Source organism: Mchenga conophoros, linkage group LG7 (genome assembly GCF_057382185.1).
Source record: "Mchenga conophoros isolate Kocher_MC1m ecotype Shallow Benthic linkage group LG7, M_conophoros_male_GT1.1, whole genome shotgun sequence".
NCBI classification, from domain to species: Eukaryota; Metazoa; Chordata; class Actinopteri; order Cichliformes; family Cichlidae; genus Mchenga; species Mchenga conophoros.
The window spans coordinates 26588571-26605838 of record NC_140532.1 but is presented as its reverse complement, the minus strand read 5'-3'; the positions used below and the strand labels follow the sequence as shown (position 1 = coordinate 26605838).

General features: G+C 40.2%; 1 protein-coding gene across 2 annotated transcripts; it reads left to right on the top strand.

The window, feature by feature from the left end:
* Positions 1 to 1240: 1240 nt before the first annotated feature.
* On the top strand, positions 1241 to 16779 carry dnajc24 (DnaJ (Hsp40) homolog, subfamily C, member 24). Of its 2 annotated transcripts, none has more exons than XM_085283154.1 (5): positions 1241 to 1859; positions 4188 to 4323; positions 8667 to 8735; positions 11027 to 11233; positions 11703 to 16779. In XM_085283154.1, the coding sequence occupies exons 1-5, from the start codon at positions 1758 to 1760 to the stop codon at positions 11813 to 11815; spliced, it is 627 nt and encodes a 208-aa protein (XP_085139280.1). In that variant the 5' UTR covers positions 1241 to 1757; the 3' UTR covers positions 11816 to 16779. The 2 variants fall into 2 exon arrangements, 1 of the variants encoding a protein (XP_085139280.1); XR_014893449.1 differs by having other exon boundaries at positions 1246 to 1859; positions 11027 to 13164; positions 13264 to 16779.
* Positions 16780 to 17268: the final 489 nt, after the last annotated feature.

Below are 17268 nucleotides of genomic sequence, written 5' to 3'. Positions count from 1 at the left end.
TTCCCTCTGTGGTCTCGTTAAGAGCCACGACTGAGCGACAGACAGGAAATCAGATCATAAAGGTGTCATCATGTCACCTCATCACTTCTGTTCCCATTTCAATTAACAGATCACTTCTGGTCTGTATTTTCAGGACAGATTTCCCAGCATGTGGTCCTGCGCTGCTCTTTGCTGGATGATTGCTCAGACATTTGGCAATGGAATTCAACACTTTATATTGGTTGTTGCGATACTTTAAAGTAAAATATCTTATCTATTTGCACCACAGTTTGAAACAATCACTAACACTTGTTTCACTTCCATGATATTTTCAGAGTTCAACTATTCAACAACTTTCTCTATTTACATAGCAACCATATTGTCCTTATTTTGCCCCTAATCATGTTCTGCAATAATTACTGTTGTTCTCTGGATAAAGGGAATTAGCTGTTGTTCACACTTGTTTTCCCAAGAAAATTCTCCAAATGCTCCAAGTTAATCAGAATTTGGTTGGTATCCTCATCCTATGGTAGCTGGGATGGTTTCCAGATTATCTATCTACTTCACAATATAATATAATAAAAAAAGTCTTTCTATACACATCAGTATCAAATCATACACTATGGTATTAGTTTTTTTTACCTGAGCCTTTTCCCTTTTGTTGACATATCTGTAGACAAAGACGTGTTTGACACTCTCTCACACTGCCTACAGGATTGTGTTGTACAGGGGACTGACAAATTAAAGAAATAACTAAAACGTTTTTCATCTTGTAAGTTTCAGATGTCATTGAGTAAGGGGCTTTGGCACACGATGTAGGACCCATTATTCTAAGTTTATTCATTTCAAGCTAAATCAGGAGCGAGCGTAAATTTGTTTGTTTATTTTATCTTGTGCTTTTTGTTTTTAAAATGTTCTTCGTCGTTATTGTTCTATTAATGTAAAAATAAAATAAAATGTAAATTTTATTTCCTGATAAAGTTCGTTAACCAAATACGTTGCTACGGAGAAGGATTAGAGCCACTGGGTGGGCACGTTTTTTTTTCATCTGGAAATGAAAAAAAGACGTGCCCACTTTTTTCCCCAGTGGCCCCAATCCTCTTCCGTATGTTTATTACATCTTGTACAAAAGTAGTTTTATTTTAATGGGTGCCACTAGCACTGTTGTGCACTAGTCTGAGTACAAAACGGTACTCGAAGTGTTCTGTATTTCATTTTCCTAGCGGAACTCAAGCAGGCGGACCATAAATACACGGGCTGTTTTTAAGGGGACTCATAACAGCGTAGAACGCTATGTTGTCTCGTGTGTTAGAGGTATGTTCAGTCCTTTAAATGTAGGTCTCTGGGAAATATAGAAAATGTGAAACCATAAGCGCCTTCGTCGACCACATTTCGTCTGTTAAACTTATCTAAGCGTTACTTTGTCGTGAAGCTCGCGTCTTTCTTGACCCCGGCACACCTCTGAGCCCGCAGGTTCACACTGAATAACTGCCTGTCATGTGTGTACCACACTGTGTTTGTGCAAGTTAACCGAGATTACCCACTGTAATTACTAATAATTTCAAACGAAGAGCTCTCGTTTTGTTGCAGTTCGTCCTGCGGCAGTGTGGAATAACTGTAACCCGTTCAAAGGTTGCGGTTTGATTTGACATTTCTAAGTGAGCACATTTTACTGAGCTGACTGCTAAAGGTCCTAAAAACAGTTCACATATTTGCAAAAGACTCTCCTTATGATGGTGAATGCAATTGTCTGATGTCAGCATCGCACTTACGCAAGAATGAACCAAACAATAGAGAAGGATCTGTATGCTGTCCTGGGAGCAAACCCCTCAGACTCGGTTCAGCAGCTCAGACACAGGTACCAGCAGCTGGCCTTACAGGTAAATCCATTCTCTATTTGTTCCATCTGTCTATAGACCCATACTACCTATATGCATGCAAAAGCGGTCTACCCTCATGTATTTCCATTTTGTTGTCCACATTGTGTGCCTTTTCCCTCATTTCAGTCCCTGGAGCTGACCAGATTTTTTTTTTTTTTTTGGCTTAGGCAACTTACCTGTGTATTTTTTAAGCATAAAAAGGCTCTTAACTCAGTGATGAACCAGTGTTATGTCTATACATAAACAATTTGGGAACAAATCCACTTTAGATGTTATCTTTACACACTTTGTTACTAGCAGCCAGTTCCTTTTGTTTGAAAACAGAAAGGTCGTCCTGTTTTGAGCCACCACCTCATACCATTTGGAAAGCATCTGATCATTGCATTGTCATCATGATAAGATTGTATTAAATGTGGCGTTTGTATTCATTCTCACCACTGCATTTACACCTGATAAGTAATGCAGTGGAAGCATATGCAGTTTTTTTCTAATGACATATCTTAAGAGGAGGTGGATAAGGGATCAGCCCCAGCACATGTGGAACTCCATGACTGTCATTTGTGCATGGAAGGATTTTGTTTGCATGAAGAGAAGCTAGCAATAAAATGCTGTCATCAGTTTTGTTAAATGGCGCACAGATATTTAGCTGGAGGATAGCTATTAGCGACAAGTGTGTAAAGCTATTAAAAAATTGTTGGCCAAGACTTTTAAGCCAACTGACCCACATTTGACTGCCTTAGGTGCCAAAAGGTGCCCAGATGAGACTGTGCTGTCTAACTAATTTCTGTGTATTTCTCTGTTACATACATTCTAATGGATGTATCTAGTATCAATAATAAGCTGTAGCTCGGGTGGTAGAGCAGACATCGACCTATCACAAGGTAGTTTGATTCGCAGCCCTGCTCGGGAGCAGGTTTACTTTATGTAAACAGGATTAGATCGCGGCCACTCAGGTATTTCCGCTTCATGTATACGAAAGCAACAGCGATATTTTACCACTGTTTCACCATAAATAAATAACATCAATGCAACTAAAGATAATGCAGCACTTGATCCTTTTATTGATGTCACACAGATACATACAGGTCATTTCCTAAAAAAGGGAAATGTACTATTAACATTCTATTACATGTGATTATTACAGATGTAATTCAGATTTCAGAGTAGCAATTGCAATTTACTTCGTGTAATCAAGATGAGAGACCACGGCTATAAAAGCGAAGGTGGATTTGGGAAGCCTGTTGCAGCCATGTCCTGTCCGTATACGCGAGCCACCCATTGCGGAAGGTGCAAGATTGATAAGGAGAGTCCTCAGAATTCAGCGTATATTGCGGGACAGACAGGATCCTTTAGCTCAGCGCGACAGTGTGCTCATAGAGAGATATCGATTTTCCCGTGAGGGTATTATTCACTTAACCAACTTGTTGACGAGGGGGTGCAGGACCACCACCTGTCTTTTTTTGCGCTGCCCCTTTTCTTGGTTGCTGTTATAAACAAACAAACAGATTATTTCAGGGTCTCTGTCCAAGAGACGACAAGCAATATAAGTGATAAATATTACCATTCTATCGAATATTCTTATATTTCACTTTTACTTGTTCCCATGTTCTAGTGGGTCCTGTTGTGGCTCTAATGTGAAAGGGGATATAATATAACATAATGTAATATAATATAATGTAATATAATATTGGATAATATAGTGTGATATGATAAATCTACCCTACCACCTACTGGTGTTGGCCAGAGGGGCCGATGGCGCGATATGGCAGCCTGGCTTCTGTCCCAGGGCAGCTGTGACAGCTACCAGTGTGTGAATGTGAGAGTGACTGAATAGTGGCATTGTAAAACGCTTTGGGTGCCTTGAAGAGCGCTATATAGATCCACTCCATTATTATTGTTATTATTAAATTACTTACGAGTTTAATTTGTCAGCAACTTTCTGCCAGCCCTCTCTCCTTGCTTTTGCAGCCTTTGCAGTGTTCCCTTGCGTTTTAATTAGACTCTGAAACTCCTGAAATCCCTCACTCAAGAGTTCTTGCTCTGCTGCCGAAGAATACCGAGCGCGCTCCTTCGACATTTTCGCCGACCAATCAAAGGGTTGCCGATCAATGTTTCTACTATCGATGCGTAGCCCCTGTTGGGCCACCCAGTGATCTCACATTACTTCATCCAGCTATACTAATCGTCAACAACAGGTGTGTTCGGGGAACCGGAATAGCGAGCTCAGAGTTAGCGCGATGATTTGATCTTGGATGTAGTAAGCGACGTACGAAGAACGGGCCCCAGGTGTCTGAATATACGTTTGTTTGTGTGTGCACAAATCTGCAGTACCACCCAGACCGTCTTGGAGGGGATTGTTCTTCCGAAGCAGAGTCTGGTGTGAAGAAGTTTCTAGAAGTTGACGCTGCATGGAGGGTCCTTAGTGACCAAACCACTAGGACACAATATGACTTGCAAAGAAGAGGTGGGACTTTAAATTGTGCTTCATTTACTTTATTTACTGATAAGGTTCGTGATGGTTTTCTTTGACGGGAAAAAATGTTTTGTATTACTTATGTTGATGTAGTTTTATTTTTCACTGACCAAGACTGGCACAAAAACGTGAAAATGCATATCTTCTCTTTACATCTCGTGTTGTTGTTTGATGGGAAAACACAGTTTTCCTATGTTTTTTTTGCTTTGTTTTGTTTTTTTTAAAGAAATGTAAAACTTTAATCTTGAAAATTCAGACTTTTTTCCCTGGTTTTCGCCCCAACTTTCCGAACTCAATCATCTTTTTTAAAATTTGAACCTGAATGTTCAGCATGAATGCAGTATATCAGCGAAATGCTACAGCTCACCAGACATTATTAATAACCTGGGTTTATTTACCAGCAGCAGAGTACAGTGAATGCACAGTCCACCAAAATTTGCTCTAACCTCAGTCCTGGAGCAGAAAAGGAATCTCTTTCAGCAGGCTGGATATGTTTGACAAATATTATGGATGGAATAAAGTACCAGTACTTCAAAATATACAATATTTATACACAAGTACCAAATATGAATACTGTCATTTAAATATGCTGGCTCTGAAAGTAATGATGTATGAAGTAGGGCTGCCACGATTAGTCGACTAGTCACGATTACGTCGACTATCAAAATTATCGACACGTCGTTTGAAGCTTTGTAAGATCCCAAAAGATGCAGGAATAAGTAGTAGGATTTCCGAGTGTAATAACGGACTGAAACAGAAGATGGCAGCACTGCATGTACAAGGATGCCAGCTGCCATTAAACTACGAAGAAGAAGAAGCTGTGTCCGGTATCGTAGCTGTGTCCAAATTCAGGGGCCGCATCGTCCTGTGGCCACATTTGTAGGCCGATTACGTTACAGCGACACCATGAAGACTGTCCAAATTCAAAGACTCCGACAAATGCGCCCTTCATTTCCCCAGATTTGAAGGATGGGTCGGGTGCATACTTCATGGCCCAACCTATCCCAGAATTCATAGCGCGGCCCAGCTCAGTTTCCTTTTTTTTTTTTTTTTTTTAATTTATTTTGCGCCTGTCCCGTTTGGCTCTTTTGCCATCAGAATTGTTGTCTAAAGGCAAAGAAAGATGCCCAACGGATTTACTTTACCAAACTGACCATCCCAGCCTTGCCGTAATGGTCCATTTGATTCACCTTTTATTGTTTATTTTATTTTCACTTACTGAATACGGGACAGACTTGACTGGGGGAAAGAAGGGGAGAAAGAAAGAGGGAAAGAGAAACAGCTGAGAAGAGGGACGGGGGAGAAGGGCAAAAAACAAAAACCAACAGAATGGGCAGAAAAAAAAAATGCATATATCGATCACCTGGATCACCTGCTGAGAAAGAAAAAAGAAAACAAGCAGAAGAGAACAAGAGTAATAGAATAAACAACATCACAATGATATATGGGAATATGACAGTAAATACTAAATATTAAACATTATTGTGCAGCACATAAGATCAACAGAACACAGTGTGCTTTGAGGTAGGAGCCAAAAAGGGTGTAGTTTGTGGGTGTGATCACCCGTGTGTACACCTGTGAGCATGGACGCGCTTGTTTTTTTTTTTTTTTTTTTTTTAAAAGGTTCCTTCATGTAATGATCTGCTAGAGGGTGTGGGGGGGCCACAGCCCCGTCCTCCAGGGCATGAAGCAGGTATGGAGGAGATCAAAACTCCAGACATCCAGAGGCCCCCAGAACACAAGAGACCAAGGAAGACCAACAGAGGGGCAGCTGCGCCACTGTCCCGGAAAGAGCTGAGGAGAGTCCCAGATGAGGGCTCACTCAGCAGCCACGGAGCAGAAGCCAGGGGGAGTTGCAGTGACGCGCCCGTGAGCTCCGCCGGCAGCCAGCCGTGCCTGAGTGACCGAGCCCCAGGCCGAGAGGCCGGGGGCACCCCACCTCCGAAGTGGCCCGAGTCTCCTCTGTACCCTGGTGACATACCCCTACTCCAAGGTCCTGCATGTGTGGGTGGTTGTGGTGGAGCGGGAAGAGGGAGGCAGCTGGAGATGGGGAGGGAAGGAAGGGAGGGGCAAGTGACCAGCTCAGTTTCCAACAATGGCAGCAGCTAGCTAGTTTTAATGTTACTCTTATTATTCTTTCTGGGTCACAAAATAAACGTTTAACATATTTTCAGGCAAGAATTTATCTGTGTAAACTTCAAATATCTGCTCAGTTTATCAGGACACCACATATTTTCAAAAGCGCGCCGACGTTTTCTGAGACGTCTGTTACCCACCAGCTCGATAGCTAGCCGGGGGCAAGGCTCACTAGAGCCGTGAGAACACCGGACTCCTGGCAAATCGTTTTCAAACCCACCGCCGTCTTTCGCTACTTAGGTTAAACATGATATATAAGTCACTTAGATAACTTAAAAATGTTATTGTTTGGCTTTTTTCAGTATTTTATTTGTTCCTGAGTAAATCAGTTTGGCTGAGATCAAAGTTATAGTTTTTACACAGCTGAATAAACATCAAGCAGACAGCTGATTATCATAAGTGTGAGATGCTCGAGAATATACTCCGGTGTCCTGTTATATTTTAGATAGCAAGGAGCAGACGGCTGAGTTTATTAAACTCCACCGAAACAATCTGCAGATTTCATTAAAATTTAATAAACTGTCATCTTGTCTTTATTTTTAGTTAGCACATACCTTAAACATACCAGCTGTAAGCTAATGATAGTTATATAAGAGCAGATGCTGCTGGTGCAATAAGCTGTTCGTTTTACGTCCAATGGATGATGATCTGATTAGTCGACTAATCGCAAAAATAATCGGTGACTAGTCGACTATCAAAATAATCGTTTGTGGCAGCCCTAGTTATGAAGTGTCCAGTGACATTGGGATTTATGGGTTGGCTGTAGCTCAGGACGTAGAACAGGTCATCTCCTAATCAGTAGGTTGGTGCTTCTGTGTGTGGCTACTCCAGCCTACAATCCAAATATCCCTGGGAATTAGACAAGTTGCTCTCTGATGCATCCATCAGACTGTTAATGTGTATGTTAGACAGAAAGCACATCATACAAGTGGTAAACTGAATGGGTTTATGACACAAGGACCCAATGCACATAACGTTATGGGATGCCTGAATGTTTATGTATAATAGTTTTTGTCCTTTTGACAAGTTCAATTCAGTTTTATTTATATTGTGCCAAATCACAACAACAGTCACCTCAAGGCACTTTGTATTGTAGGGGGAAAGACTCTACAATAATACAGAAAGTCAGAGAAAACCCCAACAATCATATGAGCAAGCGCTTTGGAGGCAGTGGGAAGGAAAAACTCCCTTTAACAGGAAGAAACCTCCAGCAGAACCAGGCTCAGGGAGGGGCGGCCATCTAACACGACCAATTTGGGGTGAGAGAAGGACGACGGGATAAAGACGCTGTGGATGAAGCTCTGGGCAGCTTTTCACCTGCCACACACAAGCTCACACCACACAGCTCCATCAAGTTCTCCACCTCTGCTTTGGGCCCCGGAAGCTACTCAAATAGGGAACCCATGATTAGACGTAATTTTCACTTAAGTGATTTTATTTTAAAATAAGTCGTATCAGTCTGGCTATAGCTTAGCCAAGGTGTTAACTTACTCACGTGGTGAGTATGGATTCACTGCCATCTGCAGTCACTGTGTGGCAAAGGTTTGTTAAAAATAAAATATCCATAGATGGTTTCAAAACTGTAAGAAATAAGATATTTGTTTACCTCTGGTGTGTTTTATGCGTATGTTCCTGAAAGCACTCGTCTCTCCTTCATTCTTTATCCTATTTTAAATTCGGACTAGTATAGCAGCAATTATTCTTCACACAGTATTACGCTAATTAAAAGCTAATCAAAGTTTAGCACTAATTATGCATGGTTCAGAGTCATTATCACTGTCAAACTGCATAACTTGATAATGACTGTTTTCTCAGTGAATTGTAAAAACAAAGAAAAAGTAAGTGTGAACATCTATCTTTTCACCCGTCTGTCCATCCTTCCATTATCAGTATGTCACTCAGTTCATTTATCCACCCTACAGTCATTTGCACTATTGTAGTGTTTACTATCGTCTATCCCAATGCACTTGACTTGTAAAAACCCTATATAAGATGTTATCTGAATGAATACAACTTTTCTGGGGGTTAAGTAGGAAAAAAGACTGTAAAGTTCAGAATGATTTACATTTTTAGTACATTTTGATTTACATTTTGAGAGCAGACTCTGACACAATAACTTTAACAGCAAATGTTAAATAATATTGCTTGTTTTTTCTATAACTGCAGCTACTAATAATGATGCATTGTCACTTCTGCAGCATGGACACTGAAACAGGATTGGCCAATAGATTCTACAGTCTATGTGGATGACATGACCTGGGATGATGGTAATGACACATTATGTACACTAAACATTCCCCCGGAAACCATATTTAGAGTGGCAGGTGCAAGTAAAGCTCTTTGAGTGCTCATGTAGCGTAGAAATGCTCTATACAAAAATCTGTCCATTTAAAGTAAATTGTGTGTTTACCTTTATGAACCACCATAGTGCAAAAATACTATCTTATGCCTGTGAAACTGTGTCATCTTTGGCCTTTTTTAACTAGATTCTACTAAAGAAACTGGAAAGAAAATAATGTTTTGTTTTCTTTTTTTACAAGCTGCTGGTAACAAAGTGCCTAAAGCTGCAATTTAAAATTAAGTTTTTGCTAAATTGTTTGTTGTCTGTATCGACACAAGGCGTTCTCATCACTTGAGTTGGGTGGGTTTTTTTTTTTTGACTTATTCATAGATTAGTGGTAAATGACAACTGTTACACCCCACTTAAAAACAAAGTATTATCTGGGGTGGGGGTAATTATTAACTGCCACAAAGTCGACGTCGTTAAAACACTGTTTATTTCACAATTCCAAACGAACCAATTAGGCCCAAATAAAACACAGGGAAGCTCTGTGTCAGGTAGGGGTGCAACGATACACAAAATTCACAGTTTGGTTTGGTTCAATACTTTGGTGTCACGGTTTGATATTTTTTCGATACAAAAAAATGTTCATGCCTTTTTAATTTGTCATTTATTAAAATTATAAATATATATTTTAACTCAAAAGTACAGTTTTTAAATGTAATGTTGCTGAAAAAACAAAGTAATAAAAAAATATCTGATCGAGAAATCACTCATCTTTGGAAAAGAGAGAAATGTCTCTTTCCAAAATAAAAGCTATACTATCCGCTTCTTCTGGGCTATATTCTCAGCAGCATATTAAACATATCAGGTCCCCATAAGGAGAATCATGTGCTAACGGCTGTCTAAATGACTCGGATAAAGTTTGTAGCATGCGTGCTTGTTGTTTTTGTCTTTGCACTAGGATGATGTCGGAGTAAATGTGCAGTCATATTCGTTGTGTTCCCACTAGTGCTGTCAGCGTTAATCTTGTTCAAATGACGTTAACGCCATAACGTGGTAAATCTCCGTTAACGAGTTACCGCGGATCGCCCCGTGCGTGGGGCTGGACAGCCAACACGTTAGCGAGCAAACTGCGCTAACGCACTAGTTCCCACCAATGTAATTGAGCATTGCGTGGCACATCCGACATACTTTTTTACTTTAGTCCATGACGCGCTTACCTTCAGGGTCATACGTCACATGAAGACCAAAATAGTTCCAAACGCCAGATCTGAATGAGGGTGGGGGAGGTCCATGTTGCCATGTTGCAATGAGCTTAGCTTCTGTCTTGCTAGCTTGCGCTGCGCTCAGTGGATCTGCACTCGACAGTGCAGCCTAGGCAAAGTAGTCAAATGCAGATCCACTGAGCGCTCAACACAGACAGCATCGTCAGAAGAAAAGTTGATAAAATAAATTAAAAATTTTGTATTGTTCGATACATATGCGTACCGAACCGAAAGCACTGTATCGAACGGTTCAATATCGATACGAGTATTGTTGCACCCCTAGTGTCAGGGTCTCCAAGGCCAAAACGACAAACAGAACAGCCCAGTCTAGCTAAAAAACAAAGTAAGACCACTCTATCTATAAGAAAACAAAATACAATGACTGTGCTCCACGTCTTGCCACAAAACATGAGAAAAATGGTTGAAACAAAATGGCAGAAAACAACTACATGCTTTCACTGTGGTTCACAATTGTCTCTGTAAAGGGACACCTTTACTCACAAATATTAAAAACCAATGTTACACCAAGTTTCATAAATTGACACCGCTACAACCTGCTGCCCAAACCACTGCAGCTCACAGCCCAGAGAAAAGGGAAGGAAAGAAGGCGCGGCATTTTGAGATACGGTGGCTGACGAGCTGCAAAACATCTCAGCTGCTGATTATGAGGCAGACCTGGAGCATAGGAGGAGCAAAAGCTCTCTCACATGGGGAGAGCCCCTAGAGGTCAGCGACTGTAACAACAACAAAGTTCCCTGAAAATAATTAGCTACAATAAGTGGACTAAAAATGTCCAAATGAAAACTTTGAATGACCTACAGAAAGGACTCTTACTTAATACCACTTTAAAAAATTACAAGAACTCAGGCTCAGCACTATTTTTGTTTTCTCAATTTTTATTTACCATTTCATGCTCTGTCTGTATATTTTCACGAGTACTGTCCCAGATGTACTTGGTTACAGCTGGTAAATTTCTTCCATCTCTAATTTTGAAAGTATGTTCTTTCAGATCAGGGTCTATATACACACTCCTGTCGCTGTGGAGGAGTATTCAGTGTCACTGTGGAGGAACTGGAGGAGGAGCCACAGAGGAAACAGCAAGATGAAGGTGAAAAGGAAACTGAGGAAGGACGGCACAAAGGAGCAATTGTCTGCTGTGATACCTGTTCTCTCAGTGTGTATGTGACGTGGTCAACTAATGAAAAAGCTCAAAAATGTCAGTAATATTAATACTTTTTTCTTATAATTTCCAACTCTGACGCTGAGCCTTTCTTATAATCATTAGTATTGACATTTTCCTTTCAAGTGTGCACCAGTCAATTATATGATCAATACTGGCTTAAAGCTGAGACTCTCAGCTCTTAAATGTATTGCATTATCCACAAACCTTTATTTTGGAATCCCCTGTTTTTGGTATCTCAAATGTAATTGGAGAAATCGACACTAAACAATATTATACAATACTACAATATTATAGCAAGGACCACAACAATCCGAGCAGGCAGATCTTGAAGAAAGAACTCCCTTTTAATAGGAAGAGACCTCTGACAAGAGCAGGTTCAGGGTGAGTGATGGAAAGAGACGAGATAATAAAAATCACTGGTTCTTACCTTGTGGAGAAAATATTTTCTCTTAAAGTTTTCTCTTCAGGGTAGACTTTGATAAAACTATGCCTACTCCAACAGCAGGGGTGTCAAACATGCGGCCCGGGATCCAGAATCAACCCAGCAAAGACTTCAATCTGGAGCACTGGATAGCTTTGGAAAATGTGAAAGGGGGCATGGATTTTGAATTTTAACTGTATTTCCATACAGTTGAAAATCTATGGAAAATGTAATTCCATTGTGTTCTTGATAGCCAGCTTTTCCTGGTTATTATGACCTCTCTCACAGCCATTCATGCTACCACAAATTAGTTATGAAACAGATAAACAATTAAAGAAAAAACCCTGGTTTTTGTTTTGTTTGTTTGTTGTGGTGATGTATATATGTATTGCCTTAAACAGTATTTGGATTCCAAAAATGCAAGATGGAAAGATCATCTGAAATATTGTGCAGTATACAGTTGTATTTTACTTAATTGTGCTGTTTCACTGCAACGTTTTCACCCTTCAGCTGTAAAAACCTGATTGTCATCCATCCCTGGTGGCGAGGTGGGCGGTATGGCCAACCAAATTTGTGAATACAGTAACCCGAGAACAAGATTATGTAGGATTTTTTTTTAAAAATTGGTACCATTAGGTGCATACTAAAAATCTTGGATGAGTTTGAAACTTGCGAACTCGAACTCAAGGACAGAGGTTTTCTAACGATTGTGTGAATGCTATAACTCAAGAAGGAAATCACCATAGGTCACAGATGTCAAACTCCAGGCCTCGAGGGCCGGTGTTCTGCAGGTTTTAGATGTGTCTGTGATCCAACACAGCTGATTGAAATGGCTAAATTACCTCCTCAACATGTCTTGAAGTTCTCCAGAGGCCTGGCAATGAACTAATCATTTGATTCAGGTGTTTTGACCTGGGGTGATATCTAAAACCTGCAGGACACCGGCCCTCGCGGCCTGGAGTTTGACACCCCTGGCATGATGGTGCTGAGCATAACCAATTCTTTTCAAGTGCATCAGACAGCACAGAAACTAACAGACCTTTTTTGTGGTCCCATCACAAGATGTTGCTATGGTGCCACTGGTAAACAACATCTTAAATAGACTATTTAAGCAGTATATTTTAGATCAGAAGAATTACGTGCTGCACACAGTCAACAGCAACATGCCTCCTGCTTGAATTTCAGTTTAGAGCTCACCATGTTTTTCAAAACTATATCTTTTGCCACAGTGTAACTTGGTTAAGGATTCGACTGTATTCACAAGAAAGCATACAGTTGAAAAACGTAGTGTATGGCCAATGATCTTGTCCCATGTTTGTTTACGTTTGGCTCCGCCCATTAGAGTGTTATACTTCACTGAATCCCTGCTGCTGTCAACACCCAACCACTGCAATATGCATGTGTCCGTTCTGCTGCCGTTAGTAAACTATTTTTGAATCCTATACAAAATGTATATACATGTACTTACTTACACATATCTAATAATTTTGCACTCTCCCTGCATGGCGGTCTTTATCCTTTAAGCGCAGGCCTTCTACCAGAGGCCTCGGAGCTTGACGGTCCTGTGCACTATCTTTGCTGTTCCTAGGATTGTGGTCTTCTGTACAGTGATTTCACATGTTTTTCCTGAGATCTGCTCGAGTCATTCAGCAGCATCTTTTCACAGCCTGTACTGGGATTTTTCCTGGTGTGTCTCTATGGATCTTGTGCTTAAAACGTTTGCCTGTGCTGCCATGATAAGTCCCTCTGTGCTATCTTTCAGTCCAGCTCTGTCCAGCCACTGGTAGGATTTCTTGGTATCCGCCACTTCTATCCGCCAGCGGGGCATGCCATGCATGAGCCTGTTCATCCATGATGGTTCTTTTTCTTGCTTCTCTTCTTTCTGTGATTTCTGCTGCCTGAGCTGTTCACTATCAGTTGTGGCCATTTTCCCGTTTCTTGATGTACTTGGGGATCTTTGTTGTTTCATCCTGGACAGTGGTTCTTACACTCACTACTCCCCTGCCTCCTTCCTTCCTCTTAGCGTACAGTCTCAGGGTGTTGGATTTGGGGTGAAACCCTCCATGCATGGTAAGGTAAGCTTCCTTGTCTAGATGTCAGTGGTTTGTACCTCCTCCGTTGGGCAGTTGATTATCCCAGCAGGGTGTCTGACGACTGGCAGGGCTTAGGTGTTGATTGCCTGGATCTTGTTCTTCCCATTCAGCACTTGCCTCACTCTCTGCAGCTATTTGGTGGTAGCGGCTTTCCTAGCGGCCTCTTCATGGTTCCCATTTGGCTGTGGGATTCCCATGTAGCTGTCAGTTTCTGCAGTATTGCCTTCTGGAGTACAATCCCACAAGTTCTGACTACCTTCCTTCTCTTTGTTGTGATCCAACTACACTTCTTCAGTCCAAATGGCACTCCGATGTCATATATATACGTTTATGATTTAATAAAATAAGTAAATACGTACACACTCAAACAACCTTGAGTATTGTCAAAACACTGATAATATGGTTATAAAAACTATAAAAGAAAACACAGACACATGTGCACACACACACACAAGCATGCTGTGACTCAGAAAAAAATTATCCTGTGACTACATAGAGGTCCTAACCCTCCAGTTGAACCCAGTACCCTAAATGACAGAGCTATTCTCCCCTCAGCAGGGCTGCGACAGACACACAAAGGGATAACGACTGGTAATGACTCTCATATCTTTGGTCACTCAGCCTGCAAAGGTCACATCTAACAGGAGATCTGAGTGATGATCATCTTTCATCCATCCGTCCATCTTTGCATTTTTCAAAAATAGGAGTTCAAAATGAGGGGTGAGGGGCAAATAGTTGAGATTTGACAGAAAAGAAGATGAGAAGGAGTGACACATATTGTCTAAATTTTTCACTAATTATTTTCCTCTCTAGCAGTAACAGTCAAGAGTGCAGGGGAGATTATGTGGGTGGGGGAAGTGGTGTGTATATGTCTGTGTGTGTTGAGGGAGTGGGCAGGAGGAGGAGTTGACAGCTGATGTGTAATTGAGGGTTGGTAGAATATTGATGTGACAGACACAGAGACATGCTGAGATGTGCTGGGACACAAAATCCATTTCACCTGCTCACCACCTACAATTAGGCTCCTTTAGATCACTTTCTAACCATTTTCTGGACAAAAACTCATTACACCCCACCCTGTTAGGACCCCCTTTTCTCATCACACTGTAAAATCTTAAAATCCATTTAATTAAACCAAATGTAATTCAACTTATCTTTTTTAACATGTATGGAAAAAATAAATAAGGTTAGAATAAAGTTGGACTGTTTTTGGACTGTAGTTCAGAGTGAAATTATATAGACTAGATTTTGGATCTGTTTCATTATTAATTTTACTCCAATCATGTCAGTAATATTTTACAGAAAACTGACCTTAGATCAGTTTATTGATTGAGTCACAACCGATGCAGGGAAGCTAAAAGCGTCAACATGCCTCACTGAAAGTAAAATCGCTGCTACAGTGATATGAGTCTTCTGGATCATGTAAACTGAAAACACACGCAAGCCAATCAACCTGTCAAGAGAGCATGATGATTTCTAATGAAAGACCTTTTTGATGGAAGGAATGATTCACGAACAACGTGGAGCATAATAAGAATAGAACCAAGCAATAATATGATATTTTAAAAAATGTAATTTCGATTGAGTAACGTCTTTGTAAATAATTTCTGTCTTAAAATTCATTACAATCTAATTGAAAGGTTAATACATTTAAATATCAGAATGATTTAAATACAAATATTAGCAATGCTGTTCCTTTGAGAATGTGCCAATCTTGAATCCTCCTTTTGTTTATTTATTTATTTTGGGAAAAAATGGCTTAGCGGCACTGTATATGACCCTACTACTACCAAAGAAGACTATGTATACTGTATATATAGAATCCAGTGTATTTAAGTATCTTATTTTTGGAAAGTTGAAGTCATTCACATCCATGAGTTTTGGAACCATGACACGTCCACATTGCACCCATCTTTTGATGGATGTTTTCAGCAGAATAATACATGATGATGCATGATCATTAGTTCACTGTACTGAAGTGGCATCAGTCACCAGATCTGGATCCAGCTTTGGGCTGTGTTCGAACAGAAGATTTACGTCATGGATGTGCAGCCAGTTAGTGATGTTAATATGAACCAAAATCTCCGGGTTAGGAATGTTACCAGGACTTTGTTGAATCTATAGTAGAAAGAATTAAGTCTGAAGAAAAGCAAACGAAGGTCCAAATTGCTGCTTGTGCGACATACCTAATTAATTGGCTGGTATTGTATTTTGCCTACTTTAAAAAAAAAAACAAAAAACAAACAAACAAAGGGAACTTACAACAATATGACTATAACCATTTAGGAAGGGCTTGTGTGACAAAGCAAGTCACACAAGCAATAGCAAAACACAACCGACCCCTCTATGTTTTGGCATTTTTGGACTGGACATAGAGGGAAGGCTGCCTACTGAGAGGTACACAGAATAGAGGGCAGTGTTTCCTGGCTGAAGTTAAGCTGCTTCATTCCTGGTTTAGCGTGAGTAAGCTCTGATGGCTCACAAGGCCCCAAAAGGCCTCAGGCCACCACTCACTTCAGTGTGCGCTTGGCTTAGTCTGCCCTCTCTGCCTGCCCCCTGTGTCTCTACACTCACCCCCCAGAATGCTGCTGTCTTTTTATTATCAGTGAGATCTGTTGATATGTAGAATTTGAGCTCATTAAATGAAAATGTAATTATCAGTTGTACTTTATTAACAGATTACTTTCTTTTTTTAGATTAATCTCTCAAATTGTATGCTGTTTATGATATAATATAATATAAAACATGTAATATAAAGTTATTAATTTAACAGAAAATAACATTCTAAAAAGCACAGCTAAATGTGGTTGCTTTTTGTTCATTTTTTTCTTAATGCTTTAATGCTTTATGTGTTTTAATTGAATTCTTTCCACAGAAAGTGAATCAGGAAAATGTACAGGAAAAAAAATCAGTCTTATTTGGCTAAAATCTCTGGTACATGATTTTGACTACATAAAATATATTATTTGACTGTTTTGGTTTCTACTTAGTTTTATCACTGATAACATGAAAATAATGGAAAAAAACAACCTTGTATTTCAATAAAAAATGATCCCAGTGTCAAATATTCTGTAATGATTGCAGCTTAAAAGCACATATAGATTTGATAAAAGATATATGATGATATATAAACAAAATCATATTGATTATCTAATTATAAGTTAATGTGCAATCTATACTCTTCCTTCAAGAATACCCCTAATCTCTTCCTATCTACATCATGGTACAACAGTTTGAATCTACCTCTAATGCTCCTGCCCTTAATTCCCTTACATCTGATATCTACACACACACACACGCACACACACATTATTTCTACTTTCTTTCTCTCCACCACCTGTTTGGGGCTTTTCTATGTGGGACGCTACGTTCAGATGAACAGAATAAAGTTTTGGGGGTGTTTTCTGTGTGGAGTTTGCGTGTTCTCCCGTGTATAGGTGAGTTCTCTATGGGTACTTCAGCTTCCTCCTACAGTCCAAAGACATGCAGTTAGTGGTGTTAGGTTACGTCTTTGGTACAGGAACGTCGCACGACACCTTCCACAGTCAGATGGT